Source organism: Barbus barbus (genome assembly GCF_936440315.1).
Source record: "Barbus barbus genome assembly, chromosome: 24".
NCBI lineage: Eukaryota > Metazoa > Chordata > Actinopteri > Cypriniformes > Cyprinidae > Barbus > Barbus barbus.
Window position 1 is genome coordinate 29,100,961 of NC_136752.1, and position 12,777 is coordinate 29,113,737.

Genomic DNA, 12,777 nt, shown 5'->3' on the forward strand with positions numbered 1-12,777 from the left:
ATGAGAAGCGAGAGCGACTGGTGTGATGGCCCGCCCATTAGCCAGTAGGATGGACGCAGAGCTCATGCGAGGCGCTGATTGGTCAGGTTGGTGATGACGTTGAGGGGGTATTACAAACACCGGGATGGTGTAAATACAAAGAAACGGAGTGACCTCAGCTGCGCATTAGAGCTGAAGCATTAAAATAATTAACTGTATTACTTATAAAACTAATATGGTTTTATATAATGTAAAACCAGTGTAATTTAACATTATTTTTGTGCTTAATGTGTATGCACATATGTGACCCTGGAGCACAGAAGCAGTCATCAGTAACACAGGTATATTTGTAGCAATAGCCAACAATGCATTGTATGAATCAAAATTATACATTTTTCTTTTATTCCAAAAATCATTAGGATATTAAGTAAAGCTCATGTTCCATGAAGATATTTTGTAAATTTCCTACCGTACATATATTAAAACTTAATTTTTGATTAGTAATATGCATTGCTAAGAATTTAATTTGAACAACTTTAAAGGTGATTTTCTCAATATTTAGATTTTTTTGCTCCCTCAGATTCCAGATTTTCAAATAGTTGCATCTCAGACAAATATATTGTCCAAACATAACAAACCATACATCAATTATTCAGCTATTTAAAAAAATGAACCCTTATGACTGAGTTTTTGGTCCAGAGTCACAAATGAGTTTTAAATTATTTTTATTTTTATTTTATTTGACAATATCATCAATGGAAAGCTTATTTATTTCAGCTTTCAGATGATATATACATCTCAATTTTTTTTTTAAATGACCCTTATGACTGGTTTTGTGGTCCAGGGTCATACTGCTTAGGAACTGCATATGTACTTGTTACATTTCAATAACCTACAATAAAAATGTAATGGGATTCAAGAACACATTGTTAGCCTGTATACAATAATAATTACTTTACATGTGCTCTAACAGATATATTTCTCCTATTTATTAAGGCCCTTTCACACCAGTATAACAATTATTGTTCACGATAATTATACCGATAACGATATAATAGTACTAAATTTAAAAGAATAGTGCACTCCTGGTGTGAATGGGACTTTAGTCTTAAATGATTAGGGCAGTTGTTTTTAATTGTTAAATTGTTATTTGAGTTTATTACTAAAGAGATTTACTGGGCATTTAAAGACATGGAAAACCTTGTTCTCTGTGAAAGAATAAAGTTGAATCTGAAATTACAAACAGTTTAATCTAATCTTTACATATATAGATGCTGTGTGGCACAACAACAGTTAAACATGGAGTGAGTTGTTTCACGTACATACAGTTATATACATTTCATATTATAGAATGCTGCAACAAGAAAAGAATTACATGTGGACTTTCTATTTTCTTTACAGTCTAATGAAAAACATTAACAATGTTTAATCTATAATGAGAGATGCACAAGTTCAGATTGACTTTACAAGCAGTCGTCAGCTGGCAAACTCTAACCCTGTTTTCTATATAGAAATAAATATAAGAATGTATTTAAAAATGAGATCAAATTAAAGGAGCTCAGCTGCAGTGAAGGGGATTTTCTTAGATTTGAAAAGGAAGTAAAAATTTGTGGTGAGGGTTATTTTTTAAACAGGTTCAAGGAAGTGGCTTTCTAGACAGGAAGTTGGTGAACTAATGCTGGTGGGTCTGGCTGCTAAAGATTTCAGGTCGAGTCTGGACAATAGATGCCATCAAAAATAAAAACCTAAATTGCAACAAATCTGAATTTTCTTTGCAAACAAAGGACAGGTCAAATGTGAGCAGGAATAACACATTGCAAGTTCTTATCTGCTCGTAGACATGATTATTAATGTTCATCATGACGATAAAAAGGAAAATAAATGTTTTCCTGCAGATATAGTGTGAAGGAAAAAAAGAGAGTTATCCATTAAAATACAGCAGGAGTGCTATGGGCTTCATTTAAATGTTTTCTGAAGAGAGACAAATGTTGCAACAAACCGCAACAATTACTACATTTTCTTGAGAAAAGTGTTGTGTTTGCCTGTGCAAAACCTGCCACCATTATGGCTCTTTTTTGTTTTTAAAGCAATAGTTCATCCATAAATTAAATCATGTTGTTAATGTCCTCACCTTCACTATTAGTTGTTTCAATTTAAAATAATTTGTTACCCCACTGACTTAAAATTTGTATTTTAGTCAACTAAAATATTCCAGTTGTCCCTTAAATTAACATTGAGTAACTTAAAATTTCAAGTTGACTAAACTAAAAATTTTAAGTCAGCGGAGTAACAAATTATTTTAAGTTGAAACAAGTTTTTGGAACAATTTGTTTTTACAGTGTTCAGGACATCTGAGATTAGGATGAGTTTGTTTCTTTATCAGGTTTGTAGAAATGTGTCTCTGCATCAGTGTCTCAGCAATGGATGCTCTGCAGTGAATGGGTGCCATCAGAATGAGAGTCACATCACAATAATCCACACCACTCCAGTCCATCAGTTAACATCTGGAGAAGACAAACGCTGGAGGAAGCGTCATTATGGACTCATTAGTTAAAAACGTCTTAATGCTGGATTAGTTTCAGCTTTAGTCTTCTCAAATGGACTGGAGTGGTGTGGATTATTGTGATGTTTCTATCAGACTCTCATTCTGACGGCACCCATTCACTGCAGAGCATCCATTGCTGAGACACTGATGCAGAGACACATCACTAATCTCAGATGGAGCGAATTTCCATTTTTGGGTGAACTATTGCTCTAACACATTTATTTATAGCAACTGAATGCCACTCAAATGGTTTAAAATGAATGAAACCAATGTCTTAAAGATGAGTGAAGCACATGCTACACATCCATCAAGCCGTGATCTGGAACATTCAGGTTATATAATGTTCTCGTGATCTTCTGGGACTGAAGGGTCTTTGGTTCCTGTGATTTGCAGCACGTTTATATAGAGTTTTCTACTGATCTGTTGATGTGAATCCAGCACAGCGTTCAGGTCTCACTGTACGTACAGTATCTTTTCATGATTGTCTACATATCATAGATATTTCTGCATCGTTGAAGCTCGCTGGCTCTGGCACCTGATAGACCAGTTCTTCTGCTCGGAGCTCTGCAGGGAGTGACGCTTTCACAGGAGGATCTATAAAGCGTTTCTTATGCCAGAATCAGGCTGTTCCACACTTCGCTTTTGGAGCTGGACGATCCACTTGGAGAATGTTTGAGAGCAGAACTTGAGCTTGGAGTTCCCATATACGACGGAAACACAGAGACCTGGATGAACAAAGAATTACTTTAGACAAAAGCATTTAATAAATGAATAATTGTAATAAATGAATAATTGTAATAAATGAATAATGGACTTTTAGTTTATATATACAGTATATATTACATTACATATAGTCATTTAGCAGACACTTTTATCCAAAGCGACTTACAAATGAGGACAATGGAAGCAATCAAAATCCACAAAAGAGCAATGATATGTAAGTGCTGTGACAAGTCTCGGTTAGCCTATATTATATATATATATATATATATATATGAATTTTAATGTAATATTTATGATACAATGTAAATTACACTCATTACACAATGCTAATAAAGCAGCACTGCGGTCACAGTGTGTGTGTTTTGTTTTCTGACCGGTGTGTTCATCGATGTGTTGTGGTGTGTGTAAAATGACGCAGTGTCCGGCTCCGTCTTTATGGGCCGTGGTTCTTCTGTGGGACTGGAGTTCATAGCACCGGACGGCGTCTGACCCTCAGATGACCCTTCAAATCACACACAGGTCAAAGGTCACAATCACAGGTTCCACACTCATGATTTCATCTTCATCAAGAAGATTCTGACTTGATATCCTACTGAGAAGAGTTTTCTGCTGAGCTATCTGCACTCACCAGGTTTGGACTTGCTGATGTTTTTTGGTTTGCGTTTGCGGGTCTGAATTCCCTCTTTCTTCATGGCGAGGGGACGAGGAACCTGAACACAAGAGCAGAAACTCTCAGATCTGCAGGTTTGTTCATTCTCTGACTCTATCTGCTGGTTACACAGTGTTACTACTGAGTAAAAACTGTACATTTGCATTGACAAAGGGTGAAGTAAACTAATAACAGAGCAAAGCGAGTATATTTATGTATCTTCTTAAGTCTGTCTCACCCCGTGGAGTTTCATATAGAGTCCACAGGCGTTGCAGACCGGCTCTCCTTCTGCATTACGCCTCCAGAGAGTGGTTGTGGTCGTCTGACAGTTAGTGCAGGACAAACCAACCCGTCTGGACGCAGACTGACCGAGAGACAGACAGAAACCAGCGAGTCAGTGATAGTCTTCAAATCTGAATTAAACCTTCAAAACACTGCAATGCAAAATAAAATAAAAAAGAACTTGCTGGAAACACTGAAAACGTTGCAATAATTAAAAAATGATAGTATATTGCAGTGTTTAGTTTTTGTTTTGCACTTTTTAATTAGGTTATTGCAATATTTTCAGTGTTTCCATTTTATTAGTGCAGTCTTTTTTTATAATTATGATAATAATGCATTGCATTTAATAATAATGTATTATCAAAATAATAAAAAGATAATAATGCATTATCATAATAATAAAAAAGACTGCACCAATAAAATGTAATGCAGTCTTTTTTATTATTATGAAAACAATGCATTACTTTTAATAATAATGCATTATCATAATAATAAAAAAGACTGCACTAAGACTGCACTAATAAAATGTAATGCAAAATAATAACTAAACTTGCTGCAAACAATGAAAAATAGCACAAAATAAAAAATAAACACTGCGTTAATAATAAAAAAAAAAAATAAACACTGCAATAATCAAAAAAGTAATGCAAACGAGAAATTTGCTGCAAATACTGTAATAATAGAAAATAGTGCAAAAAATACCATGCAATAATAAAAAAGTGCAAAATAAATAATAAATAAATCTTAAAAAATAAATAAATAAATAATACAAAAATCTAAATAGACAATAAATAATGTTGAAGCAAAATTCAATGTCTTTTTATACCACTTATTAATTATGATAGGTCAACAACATGAAAAACCAGGGGTTTAGTATACTGTATATAGTACGTATAGTACATTTAATAAGTAGTAGTGAGTATAGTACAGTAGTACAGTCTGTACTATACTCACTATTACTTCTGATATGCACTATACTTATTATAAATGCATAGATTTTAAGCATGAAAGATTTCCCAGATTATTTCCGAGTATTTTCACATGAATGACGTTGTAAATGTTGATAGTGCTGTCAGTGAAACACACCAGTCGTCTCTGAGGTTTGATGAGCGGCCGGTTAATCCCGTTCATCTTGTGGTAGAGACCGCAGGCGTTACACAGGTAATGACCCGTCCCGTCCCGCCGCCACAGAGGAGTGGACATGGCCCCGCAGTTCACACACTCACGACCCTCAGCGAAATCATCCAGCAGCTCTGAGCAGAACACACACACACGTACACATTCATATTCACTAAATATTTCACAAACACCATTTTATCTGTGGTTTTGAAGAAAAGCATCTAGGTTCTGGAGCTTTAATAGTTATCTATTTATTTTTTAAAGTATTTTTTTTTTTTGCCAAAGCACTAAAGATACTAAAAAAACTACAATAATTAAAAAAGTGCCAAATAAAAATAAATAAACCTTCTGCAAACACTGAAGACTGTAGTAATAAAAAGTGCAAAATAGAAATAAACATCACTGCAATAATAAAAATAGTGTAAAATAAAATGAAAAATAAACACTGCAAAAAAAAAAGAACAAACTATGAAAAAACTGCAATAATAAAACAGTGTACATATGAATAGATAAATATATGCAATAATAAGAAATAATGCAAAACAAAAAATACAATTTCCACACAGAAGAACTGAGATAATACAAATAGTGCAAAAGAAAAAAAGAAAAATAAACAAATAATAAAAAAACAAAAAATAAAATAGATAAATATAATCAATGCAATAATAATAAAATGCTAAATTAAAAATTAAAAATATACACTGCGGTAGTAAAAAAAAAAAGCAAAATAAAAAACAAACTTTCTGCAAACACTGAAAAGACTGCAATAATAAAAAAACAGTGCAAAATACAAAATTAAAACAAATGACACAATAATAAAAAGTGCAAAATAAAAATAGATAATAACAATCGATGCAAAAATAATAAAGTGGATATTAAAAATAAACACCGCAATAATATAGTGCAAAATAAAAAAGAGTCACTAACAAAATGTAAAGTGTAGCTTTTGTATTGTGAATCAAAGCAGCTGAGTTTCCTGATCAGCAGGAGGCGCTGTTGCTCGTGTGTGTGTGCGTGTGTGCGCGTGTGTGTGCGTGTGTGTGTGTGTGTGTGTGTGTGTGTGTGCGTGTGTGTGTGCGCGCGCGTGTGTGTGTGTGTGGAGCTCTGCGGCGTCTCTGTCAGGCAAACTCAGATAATCTTTATCAATGGAAACACATGACAAACGGCCCCTGAGGGGCCCTTAACTACAACACTGAACGACGGACCAATGTGGACAAATGAGGCAGACGCATAATCATTCATCTCTCTCACTGAACCCTCTCTAGGCTTTCAAACACCTTTAACAAGCTGTACGCTTTCTGTCACATGCATTCAGCATCATAAATCATCTGTCACATATCCAAAAACCTTTCTGATCACAAGACTAATTACAGCTCGATCAGAGGATTATGAGATATTAAAAGAGCTGAGACACACTGCTAACAAAGTTTCTTTTTTGTTGTGCACTATTTTTTTTAATTGCAATATTTTCAGTGTTCAGTTTCAGTTATTTTATACCTAATTTATTATTGCAGTGTATTATTTGAAGTATTTTTTTTTTGGTATTATTGCAGCGTTTATTTGTATTATTTATTTTACGTTCTATTAGTGCATGCAGCCTTCATTTTTATGATTTATTTTGTACTTTTTTAATATTGCAGTGCTTATTTGCACCATTTTTTTATTGCAGTGTTCTGTTTTTACAGCAAGTTGCAAATGCTTTGAGAACACAAGTTTTACAACCTTTTTTCAAAGCTAAAAAATAAATAAAATCTAGATTAAACACCAAGACTGCAATTATAAAAATAGTGCAAAATAGAAATAAACACTGCAGTAATAAAACAGAGCAAAATAAAATAGATATATACTCAATGCAATCAAAATAATATTCTCAAAATGCACAAAATCATTATTTATACATTGTTCATGGACTGTTTTTTCAGAACATTCAAAAGTTACGTTACCATGACGTTTGCAAAGTTCTAAAATAGAACGTTTGCGTAACCTAATAGGAACGTCAGCACAGGAACGTGTTTTTGTTACAGGCTGACAGACAGCAGCTCTAACCTTGAGATTTAACCCACACGAACAAAAGCAAATAACAGCGTCACTTCAGTCTTAATGAGCAGAGGTCAAACACTTTCTGGACACATTTGGGAGTCTTTTACTGCAATGACCGACGGGAAACTGCTTATTAACACTGAAACTTATTATGAGCTGCAAAAAAAAAGCACCAAAAATATGGAAGACTGAAATCAAACCCAAAAAGGACAAATAAGTGAAGCTTCTTTCAGCTGCATGTTAAAGTCCATCTCTGGATCACTCTATTAATAGCACATGATCACGACAAAGGTCACGTTATATCAGTTATTAGCTTTAATAAAATATCTGATTTTATAGTTGATTTTATATCTCAGGCAAACATCATTTATCATGCACACAGATTCGTGATTATATCTCACTCAGAACGACACAATATAACTATAAAATGAAAGAAATGATTACTAATCAAATCTTTATCATAATGAGTGGGCAGTTATTGATGTAAATGAAATCTCACGTGGCACAGATTATCATTATTACATCAGTTCTTCAGATCACTATTAAAAAATAGTGGCCTATATTAATAAATGAGCTTTACATAAATACATAACCACGGTTTTTTAAATTACATTCCGTTTTTTGTCAGTATGAATTATACTCATATAATGCTGAATATGATCATTAGAACAACATACACAAACAAAAACAAATCACACTTTCGATATAGCGATTCTTTAACAATAGTCTAAAAGGAATACAACAGAATAATATTCTTATTAATCCTTTTTTTTGATCAGAAACTTAATTTAGTTTTTCTTTTAGATGTATTTGTAATTATTCTCTCAAGTCACATACACGACAGATAAAACAATATCATTTATTTAGCCATAAAATAAACAGAGCATAAAAAATAAATCTGTCATAAGAGTTTGATTAATATATTTTCGTGATTTGAATGATTTTATTAAAGCTTAAAATAACATTTAGTTTTTGCATGTTTTTAACAATGTGTATTATAGGCCTAATAATAGCATTATGCCTTAAAATAAATAAACCATCCCGAGAGACGAAATAAAACATTCATAAAAGCAGTTTCACATCCACATTATTAGTAAATGTAAAGGCATTAAATACACAAAGTGACACTCTGCGGGAACTGCTTTAACTGTAATCCTGCTATTTTTCCTTTATTATAATTATTAATTGATCTATCAGAACACACCTGAGCAGTTTTGGGTGAGTGAAAAACACAATAAACCCTCATGAATAAACTTAAGTGTTTTCATAAATGCAAAACAGATTCATGCGTGTTGGACATGAGCTCAGGCCCTGCTGATGATAATATAATAATAATAAAGCCAGTTCAGTAATCTATTCAATATAACATCATTTGACGGAATCCATCTTTAGATTACAGCCATTTAAAGCGCATTTTCTCATGTAGATAGTGTTGTATTTGGTCTATATTCAGATCCTCGATATTTTATTTATTTATTTTTGCAATACATATTTATTATGACTGTTTCGATCAGAGTCAAATCATCTAAATTTTCGGCTCACATACATTATGTAAACTCCGTAATGTTTCTTAGCATAAAAAAAATAAAATAAAAAACTCGGCTTAATGCCTAAATGATCAAAAGACAGTATAATTTATACCCAGAAATGCCCAAACTTTCTTTAGATTTCACCATGTTCATTATTCTGATAATCAATTGTTATAGAAAAGAAACAGAAAATACATGTAACTATTATAGAAAATCATATTCAGCCTACTTTGTATAGTTTACACCCACATGCTTTCAAAACACAACACAACATTGAAAAAAAGAATACATTTGTTATTGATTTAGCCTATTTTTTACTATTTACAAGCGGTTTTTGTCGATTTTAAAGTTTCATCAGAATAAATTCACGCCAGGAACAAGCAAAATTAGCAGTGCATTTAAGCATGTATGTTTTACTTTCGTTTTATTTTAATTCTATTCTCATATCAGATGATGAATCATAAATAGTGTCTGCAAATTCTCATTTAAACTTCGTAAAATTACACATTATGACACAAATCAAGCTCAAACCATCGAGGACAATCTCTTTCTAACATGTCTACCTAATTTTAATATCTTAAATATCCATTTTACCAAAAATACATCACTGTAAGAAATGAAGAATGTTTTTTTTTAGTCTTTCTGCTTCAGAGTTTCATGTTCAATCTAGTCACTCTTAAAATAAAGATTCTTAAAATGTTCTGCACAGCGCTGCCATAGAGAACCATTTTTGGTTTCACAAAGAACCATCTCTTTCTTTTTTATAATCTGAAGAACCTTCTTTCGCCATAAAGAAGCCTTTGTGAAACAGAAAGGTTCTTCGGATGTTAAAGATTCTTTATGGAACCATTTAAACCAAAAACCTTCTTCTGTGGCATCAGGAAGCACCTTTATTTTTACGAGCGCCGTTTATTATTTTTTTTTGTGAAATTTAGCCTGCAATTTTTGAGTGAACTCTATTTTGCTTATAATTTATCTAGGCCTACGTTTAAGAAAAATATTCCTGAAATCTCACCAAAATTGGGGTGTCGCGTTGCACCGGGTGCTCCGCTGCTCTGGAGGCCGTGAAGAACGGAGCTGTCAAAGTGCGACGCCGCCCAAGAGCCTCCGATGTTGGGGCTCATGTAAGCCGGGTATCCGCCGTGATAGGATCCGCTCAGACCGCGGGAACCGTAGTGCTCCCTCCCGCCGGCGGAGATGTTCAGAGGGCTGGAGTAACTCGCCGTCGCGACCCCGGAGCTTAACGGAGGGCTCGTGGAGAACGTGAACCTGGAGACCGGAGAGTGATGCTGGCCGCCGGTGGAGTTGTAAGAGGCGACCGTACCCGCGCCCGCCTGCGCCCATCCCGAGTGCGCGGACACCGGGCTGCTCTGCTGCGGCGTCTGGAGGTACGGCAGCGCCGAGATCACCGGGGTGACCCGGGTGGGCGTCACGTACACCGGCGAAGCGGCGGCGGAGGCGGCGTTATGGAGGAAACCGGGCTCGTAAGACGCGGGTCCGTGGTTTGCGGTCATCGTTACACCTTGATACATGTCCACAGGTGAGCGATCGCTCCTCTCGCGAGGACCGGAGCATCGGCGTGGGTCTTACCGGGCTGAGTTCACCCTGCGCCCGCCGGGAGCATTTTCTGCTTCGCTTGACTTGACGGCAGCAGAGGATGATGAGGGTGGATGGTCTCACTCCTCCCAATCTCTCCGCCTCCAGTAAAACGCATCTCATTCCTGCTCGGGTCACCGACCTCGTTTACAGGAAAAACAACATATTCCCATCATGTCTGCGCCACGCATGCAAATCAGGCCCGTTTCTCAAACGAAATCAATAGCACCCTCAGTTAAAACTGTAATAATGACATTTGTTGTGCAGATTTGGCAAACTATCCAGTGCGTTATGGTTTGCGCTCTGGAGATCTTCATTGATTATAATAGCGTATCTTTGCTTATATAACTACGCATAATAGCTGTAATATGTAGCCTTTATTTGCGCGTGTGCATAAGAATTAATTCTGAGATTCCACTTTCAAAAATAAGGATTTAATTTAACTAAATATGGTCATATAAAAACTTCATTAGTTCTTTAGAAAAGCATATGTTCTTTAAAGAACGCCACAAAAACCGATCTTATAATAAAAAATACAATAAAATAAATTAAAATAAAAGAATAATAATAAAATAAAAGAAGAAAAATAAAGAAATAAAATAAATAATAAAAAAAAAAATATATATATATACCGAACCTATTCCAGTATTGCAAGAAATTACAAGAATATATGAAAAATTCACATTTAAAGATGAAGCCCACTTGACTGAGACCCTAAATAAATGATTTGATTAAATTACTTAAATGCCCGTACAATTGATCTAAATTATTTTATTACAATATTATTTCCTAAGAGTTATATATAGTACATCGTAATTGCATGACGAATTTAAAAAAAATTAAGCTATATACATTTTTGTATGTGAATTTAATAGGCATGAAGAAAACCTCTATAGGCCTGTATTAGGCTCTATTAGACTCTCACTCTCAGTAAAAACAGAACCTCTAACATAAGTCAGACAAAAATAATGTTATAGGCTAACTAATTCGCGTATTTGATAGGTATATTAGTATTACAATACTATGCAAGTAATATTTTAAAATATTCCATGCATTAATATTGTGTTTATATTTCTCATATGTGCAGGAAGAGTGATGGACATGATTGATGTTCCGCGCATCACAGACGTCACGCGCAGCTCGCTGTTGTCGGAAGTCTCTCTGTTGCTGTTATCAACGACACATTTTTTACTGTCATTTTGCTGTTTTTTATAAACAAACCGAGACTTTCATGCTGTCCATTTCCTTAGTTTTACAATAACGTTTCAAATTAGTTTTACAAAGTGATATATATATATATATAATTTCTAAATAATTTTTGGTTTGGCTGTATATATATATTCAGTTACTAATCTATTCATTGGTACACCATTAGAAAGTAGCCTATAATGCATTAAAACACAAGACATGCATATCTTCTAAGTATTATAATGCATTTTAATTTTGGTTACTATTATTTATGAAAAGATACAATGCATTACAATGTACATTTTGAATATGTTTATAATGCATTATACATAAAGGCTTTAAGTAAAGTGTTACAAAACTGCTAATATATAAAAAAACAATGCACATTAAGAAACACTTTGAAAGGATAAAAAAATGAATGGAAAAACTCCTTTATTTTAAGGATTTTGTGATACTTTTTAGCAGAAAATGAGTGAATGAATTGGATTTCTGTATTGTAGATAATAGTCTCTCTCACATCAGACTCACAGAGGATATTATTGATAGTGAGTCCAAAGCAGGGCAGGATGCAGTTGGAGTTAGGCAGGTTCTGGAATACTTGGAAAATCAGCAGATCTCCTCCATATCGCCCCCTGCTTCCTCAGCGGCTCCGTCTCCATCCTCGATGGGAAACTTTCCACTGGCCTGTGATCACAATCACACGTCTGATAAACAAGCTTCTGGTCAACGAGAAATCCTCTGCTCCTCTACAATACAAGTGTTATATTAGAGAGGCTCTGAGATCAGGCAGAGGATTTCATTTTCACTGCTGTTTCTAAGAATTTATTGTCCCTTTGCAGCATCATATTAAATTACTTCACGAATTCATTGATAATAATTTAATAAAACTAACATAATGTTAGGTGAAACTGCTGATCAACAACATCAATAAAGTAGAAGGCAGGAATTTTTGAAAATTTGCATCATCTGCTGAAACTATAAAATTTAAATACATTTTTAAAAGATTATTACGTTACAAAAAACAGAAATGGTTCAGAGGTCTATAATTTTATATTTATCCGACTTAGTATATACACATTTTAAAGAAAATGTAAGTGGTATTTGCATCAAGCACAACGCTTGGGTGT

At 34.2% G+C, this 12,777-nt stretch overlaps 1 protein-coding gene across 1 annotated transcript; it reads right to left on the reverse strand.

Annotated features, from left to right (window-relative positions):
* Positions 1–1,209: 1,209 nt before the first annotated feature.
* Positions 1,210–10,518, reverse strand: LOC306843977 (transcription factor GATA-4-like). The gene is made up of 7 exons (XM_079375751.1): positions 9,882–10,518; positions 5,265–5,431; positions 4,135–4,260; positions 3,876–3,957; positions 3,622–3,749; positions 2,689–3,249; positions 1,210–2,380 (listed from the first exon to the last, which is right to left on the reverse strand). Exons 1-6 carry the CDS (start codon positions 10,396–10,398, stop codon positions 3,133–3,135), a joined length of 1,137 nt encoding a protein of 378 aa, XP_079231877.1. The 5' UTR covers positions 10,399–10,518; the 3' UTR covers positions 1,210–2,380; positions 2,689–3,132.
* Between the last annotated feature and the right edge of the window lie 2,259 nt (positions 10,519–12,777).

Coding starts and splice junctions, on each gene's coding strand:
- LOC306843977 (XM_079375751.1), bottom strand. CDS start 10,398: ATGTATCAAGGTGTAACGATGACCGCAAACCACGGACCCGCGTCTTAC. Junction 5,432..9,881: donor AACGCGACACCCCAATTTTG/GTGAGATTTCAG, acceptor TGTTCTGCTCAG/AGCTGCTGGATGATTTCGCT. Junction 3,958..4,134: donor TCTATATGAAACTCCACGGG/GTGAGACAGACT, acceptor TCTTGTGTTCAG/GTTCCTCGTCCCCTCGCCAT.